At 42.6% G+C, this 25,842-nt stretch overlaps 1 protein-coding gene across 4 annotated transcripts in view; it reads right to left on the bottom strand.

Annotated features, from left to right (window-relative positions):
* lrch1 (leucine-rich repeats and calponin homology (CH) domain containing 1) overlaps positions 1–24,656 on the bottom strand; it is a 70,473-nt gene extending 45,817 nt beyond the window's left edge. For all 4 annotated transcript variants that reach the window (XM_061053573.1, XM_061053574.1, XM_061053571.1 and 1 more), the window contains exon 1: positions 24,219–24,656. In XM_061053573.1, coding sequence (XP_060909556.1) covers positions 24,219–24,447 — 229 coding nt within the window. In that variant the 5' untranslated portion in view covers positions 24,448–24,656. The remainder of the gene's footprint in view (positions 1–24,218) is intronic.
* Positions 24,657–25,842: the final 1,186 nt, after the last annotated feature.

Here is a 25,842-nt window from a genome sequence, read left to right as displayed (position 1 = left end):
TCAGTCCGCTTCATCCTCCGACTGTCTGACTCAAACACATGACTGTGAACACATCGCTGGTTCAGAGGAAGACTTCTCTTTGATACCACATGTTTTAGAACACTCTCTGTTATTTGAATGATCAATAGAACCAAAAGGACTGAAACTTCAACAAAAACAAAACTACAGAAGCGTAGATGACAAACTAAGTCATATTTTTAACGAGGAGCTGCAGTGAGAGGGGACATTCAGAGCGGGATGAGGTGTGCGCTGTATCCCCCCCCCCCCCCCGTAGGAAGTAGTAAAGACCAGACATATCAGAGACCAGAGTGCTCAAGACCAAGACATTTAGGTATCTAGACTTAGTCAAGACAAAGACCAAGGTAGGACGAGACTGAGACTAGACCAAGACCATAAATATCACTGAGAATCATCATATTGTGTGCAGGGCAGGGGGCGTGTCACTCACTGTAACACCTGGAAGGTTGCGACCGTAACCAGGGGATAAAAGTCAAACTACAAATGAATTGAAGTTATTTGTTCTTTTGAAAAGAGGCGTTTTCCTCTTATCACAGTAATGACTTAGACAAACAGCCTTTCAGTGGTGGTCTCGACCGGTCTTGATCTAAAATCCGGAGTCCGCCAAGTCTGAGACCGAGACAAGACCGAGTAAAAATGCTTTCGATTCCAAGACGACACGGAGACCTTGAAAAAGTGATCTTGAGTACGGTCCCGAGAACAAGCCCGATTTCAAGTGCAACAACACTGCAGAGCAAAAGGGGAACGTGCACGCACGCACGCACGCACGCACGCACGCACGCACGCACGCACGCACGCACGCACGCACGCACACACACACGCACACACCATGAGCTCAAGTTGCCATGTGACCGAAACAATGGTCAGAAAAATTCCTCCTTTTTGGATGCACAAAGACTCTGAATCCGTCCACTAATCATTTAAATAACCCGATATTGGGTGTCTAGGATGTTTATTTTTGTTGCCGTGGTAACAAACAGGTATCAATGACGTTTTTATTTTCACAAGAAGCATGTCAACTAGTCAGCTAGTAACAGAGAGCATGTTCAATATCATCATTTCATTAACATGCAGGAGACTTTATAAACAGTTTATGACCTCACAGCGACCTGCAGGAGAAATAAATGTTATATATTTTATATATCTGTACGCTGACAGCAGAGGAGATGTTTCCAGGGCACGTCGTCCTCTCAGACATACTTCTGTCAGCTCACATTTAAACGTGATGTCGTGTGATGATTCAGGCCTGAGGTCATTTAACACACAGACACACAGACACAGACACAGACACAGACACAGACACAGACACACAGACACACACACACACACACACACACACACACACACACACACACACACACACACACACACACACACACACACACACACACACACACACACGCTGTAACAACATTACAATGAGACAACTCTGAGTCCATTTCAACTAAAGGGGTCACAATACATGTCAGGTCTCCCAGTCTGTCCTGGATTCAAACCAGTAACCAACCAGCTCGTCTGACCTCGGGCCGTTCTTCTGTAACTCGTCAGTAAATCTCCGACATGTTTCAGAGTTATGATCTGAGTTAGTGTGAGAGTTTCAGGACAAATTCCCTCCAGGTCGCTTGTTCTAACTTGCAGTTTGCAGATAAGCAGGAGGAGCGGCAGAGAGACGGCTCGTCTTTTTCTCAGAGAGATCGTCAGCTGCTGATAGAGACGGACATGAAGGAGATCTGATTTTAACCCCGAGTGCAGCTGCAAACAAAGGAGGCGGAGTTTACTGAACAACGGCGTGATTACAGACAGTTACTGAAGCAGACTGAAGAAGAAATACGTCACGTTTAAGAGAAGAACGAAGCTCCTCTGAGTTCAGCACTGAACCAGCTACATCCTCACTAAGAGTGATGTGATCTACAAACAATCGACCCTTTCAGACTAAAAAAGCACCGTAAGTAAGCTCAGTCGTCATCACGTCTTTGAACATTTAAAGTGATTCTGCAACGGCGTATGTTCATGTCCCAGTCTGTGAACTGAAATTGCGTTTGCGGCGTTGCAGAAGCTCGGCACAGTTGGTGCTCGACATAAACACACAATCACACGCACAGCGCTCCGCTCTGCTGCTGGCTCCTCTGACCCCGTCCTCTCTCGCCTCTGTAACGTCACTGTTCTGTCTCCAAAGACAGTACCGTTGGGGGGGAAACACATCGTCCCCCACATTAAGACTCTGCCACATTCAGATTGGCAAAACTTCACAGGGCAGGGGCGTAAATATGGCGCCTTCAAACGGCAGCTATCACAAGCCACACACACACACACACACACACACACACACACACACACACACACACACACACACACACACACACACACACACACACACACACACACACACACACACACACACACACACACACACACACACACACACACACACACACACACACACACACACACACACACACACACACACACACACACACACACACACACACACACACACACACACACACACACACACACACACACACACACACACACACACACACACACACACACACACACACACACACACACACACACACACACACACACACACACACACACACACACTCTCCCTCTCTTAAGAAACAGGATGTGATTTCATCGAGGTCAAAAGGTTAGTCAGACTGATGTTGATAATGTGTGACCTTTGACCTCTAAAGAATCAACAGAAACATTTCTGTACAAACAGGTCGCCAGCGATCCGGGTCTTTCTATCTTTCTCTCTCGTCTGACAAGATTTTTGAGTCACACAACTGTTTATAAAGTCGCTCCGAATTTCAGCCTGATGGTGAGTCGTTTGTCGATCACTGTACAGGAGGTCATGAGGGCCGGTCACACACGGCCCGATCAGCTGCTCCCGGCTGGTCATACAGCTACACACACTCACATTCGTGAGCACTCAGGTCATGTTTATCAATCAGGCTGTACAGTGTGAGATGATATTAAACTTAATTATACAACCGTTAAGGTTATGACCGAACTAATATCCAGACGAAAGTTGATCAATCTTGGCTATATCTGCAGTGGTGGCTCCATAACGGATGCACCTACGTCTCACTGTGAGAGAGGATCAAAGATGACCGGTCTCATGGTCTTGTGACTAAAGATAGCCTGAAACAACATCTGACAAAGTGAACGCGTCTAAGATCTATGTCAACTACCAGCCAATAGAAATGAAGTATGAAGCGACGCACTACTCAGCACAACCACACCGGGAGACTGACGTCTTCTCCACAAACAGCTGGTCTGTGTGTTTTCTTAGAATTGAATAAAGTTTCTGTTGCTGCTGTTCGCTTTGTAGACGTGCAGAGAGAGGAAAAAAAGAGTCCCTCCGTGCCTTCTCTGCTCGTTGTCGTGATGAACAAACAGTCGGGCTCGGAGCAGGAATGTGGAGGCCAAGCATCCGAGACACAAAAATGTTTTCTGCCCACTCATTAACATCCACAGAGCTCTGTCATCTGAACACACTGCTGGGGGGGGGGGGGGGGGGGGGGGGAAGAAGGAAGGGAGGGAGACGACTGGAAGAGGAAGAGAAAACAAAGAGTGAGTTGTTATTGTTGAGAGATTCAGTTTACTCACTCTTCATGTCCGCAGAGTGAAATAAAAACGTGAGCTGCAGATGAAGATTCATGTCATTATCCAATAAACAGCTGATTGTTTTTTTTGTTTTTTATGGTGAATCGATTCACATTCAACCTGGTAAATGTCAGAAACTTTTACAAGTTAATCATAATTTATCAGAATCCAAAGTCATCTTCAGATTCTTTTTTTTTTATAAAACCAAAAACTCTTCATTCAGAAAACAGGGGGGAAAGCAGAAAGTCACCCAGAGAAGCTAATAAGAAGAAAATGTGACATTTCTGCAGGAAAAATCAGAAATAGTTTTATCCATGAATAAGAAGGAGATAATGATTTATCATTACAGCTTCAACAAAAATATGCAAACTCCAAATGTAGTAGGTTAACATGTTTTATGAATCATTGTGATGTGCAGAAGATTCAGTTTCTGTGTGATTGTGTGTGTGTGTGTGTTGCAGCTGCATCCTTTGCTGGTGCAGGAAAAGGGGAGACTCCTCCCTGCAGCACCGTAATGACAGGCTATACACCCAAAAGACACACAGACACACAGACACACACACACACACACACACACAAAAGAAGAACAGAGACAGAATAAATACAAACAGCTTCACTGCTGCAGCTCGACGGAGGACTAACGTGACTCTTTAAAGGTTTAAAAAAGTACATAAAAAGGTCACAGCCTGAACTCCATGCTGCTTTTATCTTAATGTTCACACAGATAAAGGTCAAAAGAGAACACATTGATTATAATAAATGTATTCTTTATAGAAAGGTCACTGAATAATTAACTTTCACTTGAAGATATTTTTAATTCCCAAAATAAATAAAGCATCTCCTTCGACACTAAAGGTGAGAATAAATAGAAACAGGATATCATCTTTTTTCAGGGTGCAGGTTCTCTTACAGAGACACTGAAATGTAAACAACATCTCAGACTGATTTTAGTTCCTGTCGCTGGATTTGTGAAATATTTATGTGTAAAATGTCTCACGTTCTGCCTTTAACACCTCAGAGGAATGAAAAAGTGTGGTTCCAAATATTCCTCTGGAGTTCACAGAAACAGAAAAAGTCACAAACTTTCTAGAGAAAACAAACAAACATACTTTTAATGTAACAGAAGAAGAAGGAGAAGATGACAGGAGCTGAGGTCACCATGACGACCATGTGACACTTTCTGCATGGATGCAGAGTCATGGATGCAAACATGCGTGTATGTGAAGCTGCACACATCAGTGACTGCACAAAAGTGTGTGTGTGTGTGTGTGTTTTATGTTCATCCTGCGGCAAAAAAATGCATATTGTGTGCTTTCAGATCTAAACATAGAAGCAGTGTGTATGTGTGTGTGCATGCATGTGTTGTATGTGCATGTGTAGGTGTGTGTGTGCGTGTGTGTGGCAGATGGACGTGGGTTGTGAAATAGGTCATGCAGGATTCCTGTGGGAGGACAGGCCATTACTGCACACACACACACATTCCTAAAAAACCATAAAACACAAAATTTGCTTTATAAGGTATGTTTACGGGAGGCAAACACACACTTGCACACACACACACTTGCACACACACACACACACACAAGTAAACACTAAATTGTTTTCTGGTGGAACATTCCTCGTCCCGGAGAAGATTTATGCGAGCTCAGAAAACAGCCTCGGCTCCTTTTTGTTTTCCTCCTGCAGACCCTGCTTTATACTCAGGATCTATTTTTACACACACTCACACTTTTTGTCCACACTGAGTCACCGTAGAAAGAGTTCAGCAGTAACGAGTACAGCCTGACAGATCTGCTGTTGGGTTGACATCATGAGCTGGTCTGGGAGTACCACAGAAATAACAGAATCGGTGCGAGCGTGTGTTCTGATAATCGCTCAGGAAAATCTTTCAGACAGAACGTGTGATGCAGCAGACGATGCGACGGGAGCTATTAAGAGATGATGTCATCATGTAGTTTGTCCAGCAGAAGGCGCGCTGACTCCAAAGTTTACAATCAACCGCCAGTGTTGAGAAATAAAGCCAATGCAGGAACAACTGCAGTTCCTCGAGTGTCCACTAGAGGCTGTCTCCTGCAGTGAGCCCATCTCCATAGAACCTCATGTCTAACAGCCTGGTACAAAAACTGATTTGGTCTCTTTCCCTCATTTCTCTCTTCATGCCTGTACTAAGGTAATTTGAATAATTAGGGGCGTGGCTGATTAGACTGACAGGTGAGTGTGTTGTAGGTGTTTGTAGGGAGATTTAAGGCCCTCCTCAGCTCCACCTCTTTGTCTCTTTCTAGATTGATCAATTTCATTTGAAGCTGTCTCCTCCATCTCCTCCTCTTCATCCTCATCCTCCTCCTCTTCCTCCTCCTCCATCTCCTCATCTTCCTCCTCTTCCTCCTCCTCCATCTCCTCATCCTCCTCTTCCTCCTCATGCTCCTCCTCCATCTCCTCATGCTCCTCCTCCTCCTCATCCTCCTCCTCTTCCTCCTCCTCTTCCTCCTCCTCCATCTCCTCATCTTCCTCCTCATCCTCCTCTTCCTCCTCCTCCTCCTCCTCCCTGTGTTTTGTTCTCTAACTTGAACTCACAGTTACGTAACAGAGCGAGTACTTCAGCTGAACATCCACCCACACATCAATCGACATCCTCAGAGAGAGAGAGAGAGAGAGACACAGAGAGAGAGAGAGAGAGAGAGAGACAGAGAGAGAGAGAGCACCAACATAACCACAGCCCGGGGGTTCATTGTGCTGCAGGACAACACACACACAAAGACAGCAATCTGTGTGCTTGTTTGTTTGTTTGATTTTTTCTGAATAAATATTTACTCCATAAACTCAGAGGAGAAACACAACCCTCCCTCACTCACTCACTCATTCACTACCTCGATCGCCCCACTTTCTGTCAGCACAAGGGGGAAAGTAGGACGAGAACACCCAGAGAGATCAGTCTGCTCCTTCATCACACACACACACACACACACACAGTTGATTAAGCTGTTACAGCAGCAACATGATGCTGTTCATGTTGTTTTGTGTCTAAGAAGTCAAATCAGAGAGATCGAAGAATGAAAATTAGCTACACTAACAAATCTGCAGCACACACACACACACACACACACACACACACACACACACACACACACACACACACACACACACACACACACACACACACACACACACACACACACACACACACACACACACACACACACACACACACACACACACACACACACACACACACACACACACACACACACACACACACACACACACACACACACACACACACACACACACACACACACACACACACAGTAGGTTAGCAGAGCTGGGTCGACCTCAGAGTACGACACAAAAAGGGTTTTTTCACTGAGCGTTAAAGCTGCAGGAGTTCATCATTAATCAGGACCAACTATTTAATTTATATCAAAATATTTAAACGATAGTTATGATATTAATGTTTTCATTTTCATAGTTGTTATTTCTAATATTTGACATTCTAATTAGCATTATCGAAAAATGTGTTATATCTGTTATGTTGGTTTTGATCGTCTGTAAATCACGTTCATTTTTAAGTAAATAAAATGTGCTAAACGTCAAAGCTTTTCAGAACTTTTCATATGATACCAAGTTATTTTAAAACAGGACAGTGCGGTTATTTTAACGATGAACAGAATCAAAAAGAAACAAATCTTCATAAAAATAGAAAAACACCGATATACAGAAGGAGCTGCTCCAGCTCGTCTGACCGTCGTCATGGAGACGATTTGTCCACACTTCTTACAGTTCAGTCTGAACGTCTTCAGACGGAGACTGTGCAGTCTGAGAATGTTTAACGGGCCCAATTTATCTAGAGTGGCGCCGTCAGTCCTTTATCCCATAATATTACGTCATATCATACCCGATATTAGATCTGTCCTATCTCTGATAAAAAGACTTCAGAGTTTATGTCAGATTTTAACCAACAGCTGCTGAGAGTCAGAGAAAGAGAGAGAGAGAGAGAGAGAGAGAGAGAGAGAGAGAGAGAGAGAGAGAGAGAGAGAGAGAGAGAGAGAGAGAGAGAGAGAGAGAGCACAGTCTAAATTACACAAATACTTTGGCAATATTTTCTGCAGTTTTGACAGTGTGCAGGAGTTTGCAAAAACCTGTCGGGGTCAACTCTCCTGACCTCCTCGGTTTAAATCTGAAACGGTCAAACCAAACTCCATTAAAAAAAAAAACAACAATTGTAAAAGTTGTTTTCTTCTCTTCCTGCAGATAGAGCTGACCGATCATGAGTTCAAAGTCTTCATAGATCTGCGTCATGATGTGGTGAGCCCGTTTATTATCCTTCAACCACTCACGGCGCAGCGAGACAGATTTGTCTACAGATTGTTTATGGACGGGCTGAGAGCTGAACTGAACTCCAGCTGAACTGTGACTCCGGTCTGATGTTCTGGATTATTAAATAACCCTCATTCCAATCCTGGCACAAATATATTTTTCCATGTGCTCACCCTTTTAATAATTAATTTTATCAAATTATCCCAGCGCTTTTACTGGACTCATATCAACAGAACAGATTCCAGCTGAAAGCTAACTTTTTCTAAACATACCAATATTAAAGAGGAGTGGAGATAAAGTGAAGACTTTACTACTTAACTGTGGTTTAATCATCTCTGACCTTTGGCCCTGCTGCTGCTGTTTACTGTGATGTACGTGATAATGAAACTGAAAGGATTGTTCTGCTGTTTGTGCTGCATAGAATCTCATGACATGACAGAGAGGTTAGTTAACGCTGGACTTTCTCTATCATGACCCCCAAAATAAGGAGCTAGAGTCTGGGGTCCCACACTGTCCACAGAGGTGGTTCAAACATTTACAGTTGCACACAGCCGGGCAGACTACGAGGCTAATATCATCTCAGTCATTTATTATAAGAATTTGTATTTTTCACAATAATGGGTGAAATATGCGATCTTTTTCATAAATACATGTTTTTGGATGGAATATCGCAACCCCCCTCTCGGCGCCTTACGACCCCCCCCCCCCCCCCCCCCCCCGTTAGTTTAGTTTCTAAGTTTATTTGAATCAGAGACAGTGTCCAAAAAAAAAAACAGAAAAGAGAGGAGATGCGTTGTACCAGATTTAGCTAACTAGCTAATGTCCATCTGTTGTCCCTGAACAGATGATGGAAAGAGTAAAATACAAATCGACCAGTCATGCATGCAAGCACGCACACACACACATTGGGAATCCTTGGTCTAGCCCTTTTTACACACACATCCTGCTATAAAGAACACCTGTACAGAGGTATTATTATGCAGGCTGTTCAATAACAGACCCACAAATTAAAAAAGGGTTTATCTATGGATGTCACAACACCAGAGTTTTAAACACATAGATATGGTTCTAGTAAAAACTGGTACCTGTTTGAAGTCTTAGGCATCCAGTACTGAGTAATATGTCGCTGTTTGACATGCGAGACTCTCAGCAGAGATTGTGAAGATGAGCGATGTCTCACTCCTCAGCTACTAGGATCTGAAAACCATGACGTGTCCTCGCAGAGAATGCAAAACCCAGCACCATGACGTAACCATCAACAATTCAACAATTTAATTTGTTGGCAACAAAATGTTGTATTTTGTGTTGTCCTGCAGGCTCGCCCATTTTGTACAGACAATGATTTACTTTTTTGTCTATCTCCAAAAATAACCTCTCCCTTCACCGTTCATACATTTTTAGTTATGGTGAATTTTAGTGAGACATGTGCAGCGGAGACAGCATCAGGCTGAGTGTGAGAGTAAAGGTCAGGAATGTCAATCAGGAGAACAGAAACAGCAGGTTTACACTTCACCTTCATGTGTGTGTACGTGTGTGTGTGTGTGTGTGTGTGTGTGTGTGTGTTGTGGTTTAATGAACAGTGAAAGGTCATCACTTCTCTCTCGCAGACTGCAGAGGGAGACTAAATCCATGTGTCAACACTAACCCATCTGAGCCTCTTTTCAGCCCTCAGAACAGGAGATAACCTTTTTACCAGGCCTGCTTCATCGGGCAGAGACAATAAGTCCACATTGTCAACACAGAAATGATGACAACATTTGTTGCCAACAAATTAAATTGTTGAATTTTCGATGGTTTCGTCATGGTACGGGTTTTAAATACTCTGCACGAACATAACATCATTTCCAGAGATGAGCTGCTGAGGAGTGAGACATCTCTCATCTTTACTATCTCTGCTGAGAGTTGTGCAAGTGAAACAGTGACTGGAGAGCGACCCAACACGTATGCATCATGGTGGCAACCTAATGCAACGCACAGATGAATGGATAGATACTTCATTGATCCAGAGGAAAATTCAGGTTTCAAGAAGCAGCTTACAGACGCAAGACATGAAACATCTGTCACATCTGAGTGTGTGTGTGTGTGTGTGTGTGTGTGTGTGTGTGTGTGTGTGTGTGTGTGTGTGTGTGTGTGACCCACTGACAGCAGACAGCCATGGATTAGTATACAGCAGGTCAGAGAGGATGAGTAATTATGAAAGGATGATCACACGTAACAGAACGTTGGTATGTGATGTTGAAAGATGCTGAATGGAAAAGAAAACGTCAACAGACTCCAACATGACGAGGCAGAAAAAGTTATTCTGGAGAGCAGAGTCGGTTATACAGATTATTAAATTCAGACTAAACGATTATTCTACACCCGGGGGGGGGGGGGGGGGGGGGTGATGATGCACTTTGGTTTTCAGTGTGGCTAGCATTAGCAGTGCTAGCACCGCAAGCCTTCTGTCCTCACTGCAGGTTAAAGGCAGGGTTGGTATTTTTTTTTAAACTAGCATGATTTTGAAAGTAGCATTCCCTCAGTGCTCCGTCTGCACCCACCCCCTCCCCTCTGTGCTCCCTCTAAAGCCACGCCCCCTCACTTACATGCACGAGCGCCGTCTCTCCAGAAGTGGACCTCAGCTCATCTCTTGCATTGTGTAGAAACTACGTCGTCTCATGTCTCATTCAGTGGTAAGTAAACTCACAGTATAAACTCCTAAAGTCATCTGTGACGCGCTTTGAGTGTGAGCTAGAGCACGCAAGAGGTAGAGAGCGAGCAGGGAGACAGGGAGGTGTCTGATTGGTTCATCAGATTGGTACCTCGTGGCAGACATTCGTCGAAGTTTTTACAGGCTTACAACTGATACAGATGACGGATTTTCTTTGTTCCTTTTTCAGAGAACATGAGTTATTAATTTCTGTCAGGACCTAAAGATGATTTCTGACCAAAATCTGAAAAAGTGGATCTGGAGGAAATTACCAACCCTGACATTAATGACCAAATACCTGTTCTATATGTTCAGGTGACACAGCCTACATACATATTTATCTCCATTTTTAAAAAATCAGATTACTGCCACATCATGCTGCTCCAACAAGATGTTATCTGTTCACTGTGTTTGTTTACATCCAGGTTGTAGAGCGAGGAGAGCAGGCCCATTAGACGGAGCTTCACAGCCAGGGTCTGTCACTTTAGTGCCGCTGTCTGCATGACATGAAACCTGCGACTGTGTGTGTGTGTGTGTGTGTGTGTGTAACTGTGGACTGAAAATCAGGCGTTTCCAGTCACCAGACGCTGAATTCGTACACCTCTACTGATCTTACAAACATGTCAGAGCATTCAATCAGTGTTTTCCTGACATCGTTTGTATGAGCAATGATGAATAATGAAAAGAGGGACAAAATACAGATGTTGGAGGACAATCGTTGGGCTGTTGCTTTTTGTATTTGATCAAATTTAAAACAAGAAGCAGTGAAAACAGAAAAGTGTCAAGCTTGCTTTAAAAAAAAGTAGGAGGAACAAAAACACAGATGTTTGACAGGAAGTGGGACAGACGAGAAAAAAAAACTGCGTGAGAGAGACGGAGAGAAAAAAAAAGTCAGGATTAAAAATAGAGAGAACGAGGAAAAAGAGAGCTGCAGGCAGAGACAGTAACAGGATTAAAGTGGGGGAGTTTCCTCAAACTGGCAAACCACCAGGCACACACACAGATATACACACACAGATATACACACACACACACACACACCACATCATCACCAAATACAACAACAAGACCCCCACCACTGACCCACATCTTTCTCTGCTGTCAGCATATCACCACACTGTCTGTGCCGTGTGTGTGTGTGTGTGTGTGTGTGTGTGTGTGTGTGTCCGTCCGTCCACTGGCAGGGCTGCAGGCCACAACATTCACTTCCACAAAAAAACACATTAAACACAAACCATGCGACCCGAGTGGACACAAACAGGATGTGTGTCTCTGTTTTTAAACTGAAAAATGAAGTCATCCAAATTCAAATTATTAAATCTGCAGAGGGGGGAGGGGCCACTTTCTGCAGAGAAATCTGACTGGCTGCAACAGAAATACAAGAGCTCTGCGGGGTAATAAGCCATCAAAAGGACAAACTAACAAACCATGAAAACAGTTCAATGTGAGGTTGTTTTTTTTATTTTTTTATTTGTAAATTTCATTTCATTCAAACAAACGAAGTTAAGAAAAACAAACAAACATAAAATCTCAAATTTTGAATGAAAAGGAGCAGAAAGAAGACTAATCATATAATATCGGCCCCTCTTTCACAAAGCATCAATTAAAACAAAACAAAACACTTCATTCAAAAACAAAGGTTGTCAAAATGTCTCAAACTTCTCTGATTACACATGTTTTAAAAACGATGCACGCTCTGTCAGTGATCGAGAGAATCAAAAAGTACAGAAGCTTTTAAAAAACAACATTTACTTCACAAGACTGATGAGAAGGAGGAATTCATCCCCGTTTTCAGCACCATCAGACGGTGTCATTCCACAAACACCAAAAGGGCCGTGTACATTTTTGAACGAACACAGCGCCGTTTAAAGGAGTTTGTTTGTCTACGTTTACAGACAACAGCTGGCTGGTACGTTACTGACGACACATTTCTGATTGTTGTCACTCGTAACCAAACGCTGATACCTGCATGATAAATACAGACATGGTGAGAAAAGTCAAAGCAGCGTTTTGAGTCAAAGTCACCGTACACACTGAAATATCAACACTTCATAACACATCACTGTGTGAAAGTCTGCAAAAACTTGTGGATCACATGCACCCCGAACGCTGTGGGGGGACCAGAACGCATCACAGATCAGCTATGATCCGTTCCACCACTAATTTGTTCGAATTGAAAACAATAGAGAAACCAATATTCGGTGCCTAGGACTTCTATTTTTGTTGATGTGGAATCAAACATCCATTTGGTTTGATTTGTACTAGCATCGTATCAAAGTTAAAAAATTTGGTATCTTTGACAACCCTGCTCCTGCCAAAAACCAGACAAGCTTCTGCCTCATCTGAAATGACTGTTAGGCAGCATAAATAAAACAAAATAACTCAAGATGCAAACTCACACATGGTAGATATGCACACAGAAAAACAAAGATCTGCAAGATGTCCATATCAGCAAACACAGAGTTAAAGACCTACACAGAAAAATGTATCCTGATCAATATGCATGAATAACAGCAGCATACACATAAATATAAAAACATCCCCCCACCCACGGAAACACCCTCGCAGAGTAATTGAACGTCACACCTGAGCAGGTGAGGCTGAATCCTCGGATCCCGACAGATTTCTCTTTATGAGACGTTAATCCTTCAATTTATACACGTCTGCATGAGGATTTACTCTGAATGAAACGTGTGTCTTTATGTACGTGTTCATATGTGTGTGTGTGTGTTTATGATGTGTGTTTTTGTGTGTTCATGTGTGTGTGTGTTTGTGTTTTCTTGAACATATGCGTCCTAATGTATGCTGGCGTGTGCTTCATGGTGTGTTAGGATTAGCCTGCAGGAGGAGAGTGGTATGGAAAGTGTGTGTGCTCGTTACGCTGAACCAGTTACTGGTGTGTGTGTGTGTGTGTGTGTGTGTGTGTGTGTGTGTGTGTGTGTAAGAGAGAGAGAGACAGAGAGAGAGAGATGTTTGGATGCCAGGGTGCTGCCAGGGGGATTTAAGTGGGAGATAAAGGTGTGTGTGTGTGTGTGTATTTATGTATGTGTGTGTATGTATGTGTGTCTGTGTGTGTGTGTCTGTGTGTGTGTGTGTGTGTTGGCCTACATTTGGAGGATGAGAGAGTGCTCCTGTTTATTTATTCAGAGGGATTTTGGCGTCTGTCAGGACACTCGAACATCTCACTTTTAGGAAAAGCTGATCTTTATTACACAAAGAGGAGGAAATGATTTGTTAACCTTTAGAGCTGATTTAAGAATTAAAATAATATTCTCTCTTCAATGCGGACGTGGCTGTATGATTTACTTCTCTTGTTTGGGTTAATTTTAATATTTGTTATTTTCACCTCATTGAGATGTTTTATATTTGACACAGAGCAGCTCATACATCCTCTATTGACCCCTACGGTGTGATTTAGTAAGAACACCATCTAATCCCACTAAAGACGCACACAAATCAAAGAGGATTATGGGTAAAAGGAGACAGACATAAATCCATAAATCCATGTCTTAAAGTCCAGACGAGGTGAATTACAATAAATAATGTGTGATTGTATTTGAGCCGATCTCATCGTGTGAATCAGGAGGTCTCACTCTGACCTGTAATTTGTGAACCTTAATGAACTAAACATTCATTATAAGACTAAGCAAAAGAAAATGTGAGATGTGACCTCAAAGCAAACTGAGTGCATTAACTCGATTGCTTTCTTTGCAGGGTCGACAACGCTCGTGTTTCCACCGCACTCCCGTCTCCAGCACGATCCAGCAGCAACACTCCGCTCCAAGTATGCGTCTATTTTCAACAAAGCCCGCCGCAAGCACTGACAGGAAGTCAGACAAGGGAACCAATAAAACATCCTGTCAATTTCAAAATAAAACAAAGAATACAGACTCCTGATCGTATCCATCACTTTATCAACATTACATCAAAACAGGCACCCAATTAGAAATCAACAACGGGCAAAGTAACCTGTTGTTTGCATGTTATTCTCCTTGTCCCGCGGGATCTTGTAGTTCTCTCGTGAACTCGTGAATCCAGCTGTGATCTGCTGCACTTACGCTTCAGAAACGGACCCAGTGGGGTAGGCCGCACGCCGTCAAACGGAGCAGAATACAGATCCTGTGGAAACCGCCGGTCACTGCAAACAACAGCTACGAGAGAAAAGATGTTTGATGAAGAGCAGCAGATCTGAGGGCTGATTTGGGAAAATGGACTCATGGACAGCTCTCAGCACAGGCTCAAGTGTTACCATCGCAAGCCATATCATTCACAACCACTGTCCTACAGACAACTACTGATGAGCAGCACACAGCAGAAAAAAACAGCAGACCACCGAGAGGTGTGTGTCAGACGTGTATTTGATGGTAAAAAAATATTTATCTGCAAATGAAAGAGTACTCGTTCATTATTTTGTCTGCCTTCTGATGGTGTCAACGAGTCCAAGTTCTGCACAGATACATGTTTCTATTACTAGACAGACGTCTGGTTTGTGTGTGTTCCTGTTTTATGTGTGTGTGTTTCTATTTTCTGCTCTACATCACAGCTTCACAGTCTCTCTGATCAGAGCAGCAGATCACAAACACTGATAGAAAAAAAAACTCTAAAGACCTAATTTGGGCACAAACACGAGATATGACCTCATCTCACACACACACACACACACTCTCACACACAAACACACACATACACACACACACACACACACTTGTGATTTAATCTGGTGCTCAGTGGAGGATTGTTTTACAGGAAGTGCAGGAAAAAAAATCGTGAATATGTGATGTAATGTGGGACATCATCTCCATGGTAACAGTGTGTAAACGATGTCACAGCCTGAGGTCACACTCGGCGGTGTCAGAGATCCAAGAAAAGAGAAACCTTCCTGCTGTGATCAGGTGTCATGACCTGGCTGGTGGACAAAGATCCTCTATGAACTCACGATGACTCACTCTTCAAAAAAAAAAAAAAAAAAGGTGGACCAAAGACGTGCAAGTTTTGTTCATGTTTCATATAATCAGAAATTAGACAAAATAACTACTACAACAACTGGTCTGCATGACTCAAGCTGAGTCGTAACATGTCTGTCAGTATCAGGCACTTTAATCAAAGTGCTGTATTAATGCAACCATTTACTGTACTTCTGCAGAAAGTCTGATGTTTGCAAACCATTGGTCACTGTAGCTGTTCTGTACAGGTTTTTTTAAGGGGCGGGGGGGGATCCTTGGTTTGGACAGGAAATTATCAGGGCAGAAAACAATGTGGAGGGGAGCGGTCACTTCCTGTCTATGTGCGAGGGAGAAGACCAGCATCTCAGCCGTCACTGCTCCACCTCGCAGTGTCCCATAGAGACTCACAACACAACCAGTGTTCAGGATCAACACTAGGGATGTTCCTACTGACTGATTATCCAGTTGATAAAAAGCTGATATACAGTCAGACCAGTCGACTAGTCTGAAGGTGAGAAAACAGTGAAAACTGTCAGATGGAGATACCACTGTCCAAACCCATACTGCATGTACCCGTTTTCTTTCCATTTTCCCAATCACATTGAAAAACAAAATCACAGCTAATGTTTAAAGGCAACTGAAAAGTGCTTGCGCTCGTGCATGAATTGTACCGTGCCGAAGCGTGCCATGGCCAAGGAAGTGTGCGGAGCGGTCACACTGGTCAGACAAACTGGACTGTGCAACACGGCGTGTGGCACACTCATTGTTCCATCTCGATCAAATCCTTGAATTTCAAACGATTGACGCTGAAACTCGATTAATTGCCCAGCTCGAGTAATTAGGTTAACTGTCTATTTCTGGTGCTGACGAGCGAGGGTGACAACGTTTAATCATTTGGTTGACTAGTCTGCCTCCTCCATATTCTACACCCGGTTTCCCCGCTCGCTGTGGTTTCTAATCCTGACCACAAACACTGTAAGATGTTTATTACTGAGATCTATTGGTTCTACGGCTGTTATTCGACATTAATCATCCTCTACCTGACCTTCACTCCCGTCTCGTCTGGTCCTATTGATTCTTTTGTCTCAGCCGAGTATTAATCTGCTCTTTACAGCTGTTCAATCCTCTGAGAGAAACCATTAACTCCTCCATTAACTGTTTCATTTACTGCTTCATTCAGTATGCATGAAGACGAGCCCCTCCCCCATACAGACCCTCTGTGGACACCACGTCCAAGTTACAGACAGAGGGTCAGGGGCCGTGGGGGGTTCATGTTAAAGGATGTATCTATGAGGTTGAAGGTCAGGCTCAGGGTTAGTTTAAGTAAATAATGTTTTTTTTAAATGGTCTTTACATAAAAACAACTTATTTTATTATTCAGCTTTTGCTGCATTAAAATTGGCAGAACGTTGGTGTGAGTGTCTTCACATGCATAAATAAGTGTGTGAGGGTGTGTGTGTGTGTGTGTGTGTGTGTGTGTGTGTGTGTGTGTGTGTGTGTGTGTGTGTGTTTGTCCGAGCTGTCGTTACGTTCAGGTGTGGTGGGAAACGCAGAGCGGATAGACCCTCCTCTTACCAACACCACACAGCATTCTTGAGAATCCACAGCTTCCTCTGTGTGTGTGTGTGTGTGTGTGTGTGTGTGTGTGTGTGTGTGTGTGTGTGTGTGTGTGTCTGTGTGTGTAAGGGAAGGAAGAGCAGTGTGGAAGAGGAAGTGAGGCTTGTTGAACTGGGAGGTGTATCACGCCTCAGACTCACATCATGACTCCATCCACACATTGAAAACTAGAATATCAACACTTAACTTAAACATAATTACAACAAAGATCTACTCGATATCTGCAAAATAAAAAGAAATCAGATCAAATTAAAAAGCTCAGTTTTAATAACAGCATGGTGATAACTAAACAAAAGTCTGCAGTCTTGGTCCCCAGAGGATGAATCATGACGAGAAGGGTCATTTTTAGATGGTGTGAGAGTTCAATAAGTCAATCCAGAATATAAATCACACCGGTATATAAGAAGCAGTCTGTTTTGGTCTGCGCTGGTATATGAAAAAAAAAAAGTGTCTGTACAAACGTACAGAAAAAAACAGGTATTAAAAGTGTGTCTTATACACCGGTTTATACGGAACATGTTAATTTATATTGAAGCATTGTTCTGATATTGAAGTATTCACTTTGCTCTAAAATCAGAAAGTGACAATAAGGCTGGCAAAAAGGCCGACACTTTTTGAAGTACATGTTTTAAAACTAAAATATCTTTGCTAATTTAATGATCGACGGAATGAGAAAGTATGTAAACAGAAGAACAGCTGATGATGATATATTAACTTGAATGCTTTTTCAGGTGATCAGAAGTGCTTTGCCTCTGGTCACTTCCCGTCAGCACCTCTGGTCACTTCCTGTCAGCTCCTCTGGTCACTTCCTGTCAGCTCCTCTGGTCACTTCCTGTCAGCTCCTCTGGTCACTTCCTGTCAGCACCTGTGTGTCCGATCAGACTTAAAGCTGTTCGTTTGCACTCCCTAACGTTGTTTCCTCCTCTCTAGATCCTCACTTGTGTTGTTCTGATCGGCGTCACTTTGGATAAAAAGCGTCTGCAAAATTAATTGTAGAATAATTTATATTGTTGCATTTTTAGCCAATCGATTGATCATGTATCCTCTTTGTCCTTTAAAGGGAACCGCCCTCAAACTGCTAAAACTGCTACACAGGATGAATAAAGGAAAGACACAGCCCCATCATCACTGACCGACTCACATCAGTGATGACATAAAAAGAGCTAAAAAAATAAAAAATAACTCTGAAATAAAGGACGTGGTCTGAGGAAAACCTGATGTTTGAGCAGCAGATCTGAAATCTGTTTTTTTTTTTCATGATTTATGATTCTGATGTTTGCAGAGATGGAGGTCAGTCACACCTGAAAATCCTGCCGATTAGTTGTAGAGAGAATCTAAATCATGTGATCGTATGTAATCTCTTATCTCTGCGTGGCTTAAACACACATACACACACACACACACACATATATATATGGACACACACACGAGGATGTAGTCTCTGTCAATATGAGTGATATGAACGTACAGAATGAAAAACTGCAGAGCCTGAAGCTTTAACGTAGGCTGCTGCACACAAATACATTTTAATCAAACCTCTATTTTATTATTCATCACACGGGTTATTTTCAGAGCTGCAGAAGAGGACAGAAAACAGCAGGTCACAGGAGGAGTGTGTGATGCTTCCCCTCCTCTCAGCAGCAGTTTGTGGAGCAGAAACAGCAGAAGAAGAACAGAAAGTAAAACGTACTCCACACTTCCTGATTGCAGCTTAGAGGTTAGTTATGTTTTTAAACTATGTCCAGATGTGTCTCCAGACTTTCAGTATCAATTGGCTGAGTACTTTCTGATCCATCTAGAAGCTTTGAAATGAAAACAGGTTCTCAGATTTGCGCCGTTAGCACGACTTAACCCTGGAGTATAACACTAAGACACAACAACAACCATTTGGGCTTCCTACCCTTATGCCTCGTTTTCACATATATGTGTGTGTTAGCTCGTTAGCTAAGCTAGCACACTACCAGAGGGTCTCTCCAAATTCTACCGCAAAAGTTCAATCTTCTTAACGTGCTCGAGGGACATGGTGCGTTCCATTTGATCGAGGAAGTCTGCAAATTCAGAGTTCTCCGTCTGATATGTCATCAGGAACGCCCCCTGAAGTCGGACTTCTGACTTGAGAACTTGGCGGTAGCTCGAGTCTGTCTTGGCGGTGGCTCGAGTTAAAATCCAACATGGCTGCTCCGTGCATCAACAGAAACGTTACACTACAGTGTTTATTAGCATGTTAGTCCACTTTTACTGTAATTAAACCAATCGCACCGATAGCATCGTGCTAGTTCTACCTGTGGACATTTTGGCATGTTGTTTTTGTGTAGTGTCGTTATCGCCTGGTATAAGCTAACATCACAACATAACGTCACGGCAACATGGACACACACACACACACACACAAACACACACATACACACTCTGTCACCCTTAGCTTACACTGTAAGCCTTACAGTGTATACCACCATGAACAGACAGAGAACAGGCTGACTGGTTGGTTTGGTTTGAATCACCCACATGAACCTTCCTGATCCAGAACTCTTCTGATATCAGCCATCTTTAAAATCCGAGAACAAATTTGTGACACAGCACGTCGATTACTAAACATCAGCTTTCTGTTCCAGTCAGACTCGACTATCAGTTACAGGAAGCTCCAGTTTGTTTCACTGCAGGTTCAGGCCTGTTGGCCGCTGATATGAAACTACTCTGAACCACAGTCAGTGTGTGTGTGTGTGTGTGTGTGTGTGTGTTAGACAGTTTGCTCTGACTTATCTAACATCATGGGGGTTGATCTGAGTTCTCGTGTGATCAGACTAGAACTATTTGAACAATCAGATATTAACGCTCTGATAAACACACACATGATGTCTGTTCATTCAGGTGATCACAACATGAAGCTTCCACACACACACAGCGGATTGGTCTGATAATCCTGTCGGTCATAAAGGAGCACCAATAGATCGGTGAGTGACCGGAATCCAACGATTCTGCCAAAGAACACATATTGTGTTCAATTTGTAAAGTGGGTCCTGACCAACGAAAGCAGTTCATGTGAACTGTAACATTCTCGCTGTAGTTTGCTTGAGATCTTCATAAAAACCTGTTAAAGTTAAGACACGTGAGTATCAATCCTGACAGATCTGTGTTCAAAATGATAAAAAGGACAAATACTAAAATCCCCGGTTCTATGAATTGGGATACCAAATCCTTCACTGAATAATAAAACCCTAAAATTCTGATAAACACAGAGTCCACTGAACATGTGAGTGTGCAGGTCAGATTTCAAATAATCACCCACAGAGCTGCAGGATTCTGCATCACTGATGATATGACTATGCAGAGCTGCTGCTGCTCATCAGACCTGATGAGTTCACATCATGCAAACACAATAACCAAGAAAATAGACCAGTAATCCACCTGTAATCATGCTAATTTCTTCACCACAAGAAAGAAAGCTTCATACGAGGAAACAGCAGGTGGAGTATCATTATTTGTTGTAGCCAAAACACAAGAAACGGTCTGATAAGACAACATAATGAAATCGTTAAAACCTAATTTTTTTGTTTCAAACTTGGACACTTTATTTGAAATGTGGTAAAGGATATGTAACAAGATGTAGTGCACATGTTCCAAAACTTTCATTTCCTCTAGTGTCCACTCGAGGCTGTCTCCTGCAGTGAATCAATCTCCATAGAGCCCCATGCTAAAATGTCTAACTTTACAGAAAAAATAAACATGTTTACATCCTGGTACAACAACAGTTTCTGTCTCTGTAGCTAATTTCTCTCTTTATGACAACTGTAAGGGCTGAATTTTTATACAACTTGTTTACATTTACAAGGCTGCAATTGAGTGTAGAATTAGGGGGCTCTTTGAGTGACAGGTGGGAGCTGCTAACTGTCTGCTAGGTGTCATTTCAGCTAATTCAGTCTCTGAACTTCAACCCCTGGGCCGTGTTTGTGCTGTTGCAGCCTTTTTTCAGATTGTCCACAACTCCAGTCACCTACACCAAATATAAAACCTTGTCCGGTAGATGTACAATCTATTTTATAGTATAGCTAGTGAAGGATAGTATCAAAAAGAATCCAAACTTTAAAAAAATGTATCGATCTATCTATCTATCTATTTCACAAGACAGGTATCCACCAAACATTGAAAGAAAATTCCTGCAATCGTGAACATATTTCTGCAATTTAGACAGTTTGCACAAGATTGTCTGCAATTTTTTTAAACTTAAAAACAACAAATAACCTGATATTGGACGCCTAAGACTTCTATTTTAGTTGCTTTGGTATAGAAACAGATTTAGGTATCGTTGATTTTTCAAGAATCATATTGAAGTTTTAAAGTTGTGGTATTGTGGCAACCTTACATGTAGCTTGTTGACCCCTTGCTTCTCTCAGGCTCCACCCTCTCGTCCAAATATGGTCGTCTCTGGCTCCAACAACCAAGATGGCAAAATGTCAAAACAGTAGCCACAAACCAAAGTGTGACATCACAGTGGAAACATCTTCTTCTTTGTAATGCCTATAATCTGATAGTTTGATCAGAGACTAAATCTTATCACCTCTGAGTGAGTGCGAAACACATTTAGCGGTTTTATATTTAATAACAAATAGACAAAAGAGCAGTCACCCTCAAGCATTACAGAACCACTGAGAAAATCCTGACACATCAGAGCCAAACCCTCTGAGCTGTCTTCATCTTGACACCCCTTAAAAAGCTGAAACTATGAGCAGGTGAAACTCAAACCCCGGTAGCCCTGCAGCACTGCTCTGTTTCTGCCCCGTTCTCTCTGCTGTCTGTGTTTCTGTAACAGCGAGCCTCCCTGCTGATTATGTAAGCCACATTTCTTTTTTGGTCTATAAACAAAGTGAAGTTCAGCACTATGACATCACTGAGACTCCACAGTCCGACTGCAACAGGGTCGAGCACCCTCTTGGTCCTGCTGCCGACACAAGAACAGACAAACCATAGAAGAAGAAGGTTTCACATTTACATGTCGATGTTTGGTTTGTGTCCCTCTTAACCAAAATCAAGGAGGTCCCTCTTAGTCTGGGTAATCCACAGAACTCACCATTCACTCAGTTCTCTTCTGTTTTCAGAAAAAACAATTTCACAGTGATTTTTTTTTTTTTTAAAAGCTGCGGTGAGCACAAACCAAACCCTGTGCTCTATTAAGATGTCAGCAGATCTCGCAAAAGTCACATTTCCATCGAGAATACCGGGAACTTTGAAAACCAGAAACTAGTTTTCAAGGATTCAAATGAACTGCCTGCAAACTGGTGACAGCAGATTGTTCTCTGCAGAATAAGTATTACAGCAAGTCTCCTATTTTTTTTTGCAGCATGTTGTTGCATGTTGAGTTTGTACGTACGCTGATGATGTACTCATGTTTGCATGTAGATGAAACTATCAAACATCATTGCTCAATGCTCATAAAAATTAGAATAAGTTATTTGCAGGCTTTAATAGAGTTGTATCAGCAAGCTTTATTATGAAAGTGCAATTGGATGTTTCTATTTGTTGTTAAGTAGGGACACAAACGGGGGGACAAAAATAACATATTCGGTGTTCCTCCAAAGGTTTCTGGTCCCTGGGGAAAGTAAACATGTATCTCATACAAGACCTATCCTCATGAATTGATACCATAAGCAGTAAGCTAGAAAGCATGCTAACAACAGTGACTGTATTTTAATATGGAGCGTCAGTGCGTCTCTGTCTCCTTCCATTGTACAAAAGTGAAGCTCTTATCCTTCATGAAATCAAAAGAGGTGAAGGATAAAAAATGAATCCTCCAGAAAGACAATAACTAATCAGACCAAAATTGTTTGACTGTACCGGGCTATGAACATGAGAATCTCTCCTGTCAAAACAGACATTTTAATATGGGCGGGTATGTGACTTCCGGGTCTTTTGGAGCCAGCCTCAAGAGGACACTCGAGGAACTGCAGTTTGATGTTACGTACACAATTGCTCCATTTTTCAACACAGAAAGTAGCTGCTTGGTGATAACTTTAGCTTGACCCATGTCCCGCCTGTTAACACGGAGGAGGAGGCTGGGTTTACAACCTTTCCTGCAGCCAGTCATAAGCGGGGGCTCCAAATATTTTGGCTTCACTCCCAGGAGACTGTTGCTCCGTCCAGATTAATTTACAGTCTACGCTGTGAACTGAGCCCTTACAGCGTAATGCTATCTGTTTGTGACCAGCTAATTTGATTTCATATGAGTGAACTAGCCAAACAAGCTCCTTTTTCAAACCTGTGCAGATCGATGCTGGAGCTCACACTGATGTTAGCATGTAAAAATCTAAGATAGCAGAGATGAAAACCAAACAGGAAGTTTACCAAAAACCAAACAAAAAAAACAAACGATTGATACCTATTTGGACACCATGCCAACAAAAATTGAAGTCTTAGACACTCAATATTTGGTATTGTTTATAATTACCACAAATTTCAGAAAATATCTGCACACTGTGTAGCCATTGACCAAATGCTTTGGTACGTGTGTATCAATCATTAAATAAGAGAGATTGTATCATTTTATAATAACTGTGGTTGTAAAGTATCAAAAACTCAACAACCTTCCTCCTGAGTGCTCCATCAGCCTGTTTACATCACTCATTGGATTTAAGGAAGTGTGGGGGGAATTCCACCACAGGCCCACTCAACAGAAACAACCTGGCAACGTTTACTTCAACGTGGACACACCAGGACTCAAAATGTGTAGGACCCAAATCCAGACATGTGACAGACCTGACAGAAGAGGACGCATCCGTCTATCAGGGGGCTAACACCGAACTGAGAGGAGTTCAGAATCAAGCACATATGCTATAACACAAGAGACCCACAGGCCAACCAGAACCAACCGGGTTAGGATTCTACCTCCTGGTTTGGGTTCTACCTCCTGGTTTAAAAGGCTAAACATCCTCAGATTCTGATGCCTTCACGGTCCTGCAGCACAACGTACGCTAAGCAGGGGGTCCACGCGCTTCTGTATCCCATTGTAAAGACGCCTCTGCGGTTCCTACCTGCTTCAACGGTGTCCGTCAGGTCGTGGTTTGCGGCCGTCCGGGGGAACTCCTTCAGTTTGCGGGAGCTGAGGTTGAGCACCCCGCTGGCCGCTGCCTCCTCCAGCGCGCGCTCCAAGCCCCGGTTCGGGGGCAGGTTATTGGCGCCGCCGAGGTGATTCTGGATCGACGGAGAAGAACCGAGCTGGGACAGCGGGGGACGGGCGGACTCCGGTCCCAACGTCGCCATAGTGATCCCTCTCTCCGCCTGTTCTCCCGGTGTGTGTGTGTGTGTGTGTGTGTGTGTGTGTGTGCGCGCGGGTCGTTCAGTATCCGTGAATAAAGAAAGCACGCGGGATGAGCTAACGTTCAGACAAACAGAAGGAGCACAGATTCTCGTGCCGTGCCGTGACGCGCGTTCAGTTTCCTCTTCGTTTCTCGTCGCCGCATCGCCTCCCTGTCCGCGCGGTGCGTCAAAACGGTAGAAACTACTACGTCACAACATCCGTTCATTAACTTCAAAATAAAACTCAAATGAATTACAGATTCCTTTTTTTTTTATTGTATCTGCAAAATAGTCTCTTTCTTTGGTGAATAATTTTAAACAAGGATAATTTAGAGGATTAATAATCAAAGATAAACTTGAGGTGACCACCCGGTTCATGGGGGGATTAAGGAGTCACCGAGGTAACGAGGCTCTGGTTCATCAAGAGATTTAAAAAGTAGGCATACGTTAACGTTAAATCTTAAGATACATCATCATCATATGTGTACCTGTGATTTGTTAAAAGTTTAATAAGAGTAATTTTCCCAATTATACAAAAACAAATCTACCTCTTCACGTCAAAGATACTGTATTTGTATCATTGGATTTGCTGTTCAACACGCTTAATAAATAATACCATATCACCTTGTTTACATCATATTGTTCAGTCGAAAATCTTTATGGTACTCAGTTAGATTACTGAATCTAACTGAGTTTAACACATCAGGTTATTTTTGTTTCTTTGCTTTGTTGTTGTTTTCATAAAATGTAAAGGTTTACACATTTTATTTCCATTTCTCAAGTTTCCTTTACATATTTTATTCTTGAGACAGATTTCTCTTTTCTCTCTGCAGTCTTTTGACTTGACGCAGCACACTCACTGCGCATGCGCACTGGACTAGCAGCTCTGAAGCAGCAGGCAATAACAACGAAGGATACTTAAGCACCAGTGACACCTGCTGGCAAGACTCAGTCACTACAGCACGACAGTGTTAATTCTGACGAGTGAAACTGGATGTTGTTTTAATGTTTAATGTTTTTTTTTTACCAGATGGATCACACACACAAAACTGCAAACGATATTGACATTTTAATTATGCCGTTTTAGTAGCCTTTATGTGTACATCAAACCAAAAATAGAAAAAAGTATTCATAGGCTTAATTTGCAGCCTTTGTCTCTAGCTCAGTTTTAGAGTTAAAACAGACACATTAGACTTTAAGAAATGCAGAAATATTCACAGTGCGTGATATTTTTGGCTGCTAAAAGACGACACATGTGATATTTGTAAAAAAAAAAAATTAAAAAATGAAACACTACTTACACATACACACGCATACCGGGAGAAATAAAACAGATAAGAGTCACCGCTTGTTTTAGAG

This window comes from Labrus mixtus, chromosome 13 (genome assembly GCF_963584025.1).
Source record: "Labrus mixtus chromosome 13, fLabMix1.1, whole genome shotgun sequence".
Taxonomy (NCBI): domain Eukaryota; kingdom Metazoa; phylum Chordata; class Actinopteri; order Labriformes; family Labridae; genus Labrus; species Labrus mixtus.
The sequence above is the reverse complement of the archived record's forward strand: the minus strand, read 5'-3'. Positions and strand labels throughout refer to the sequence as shown.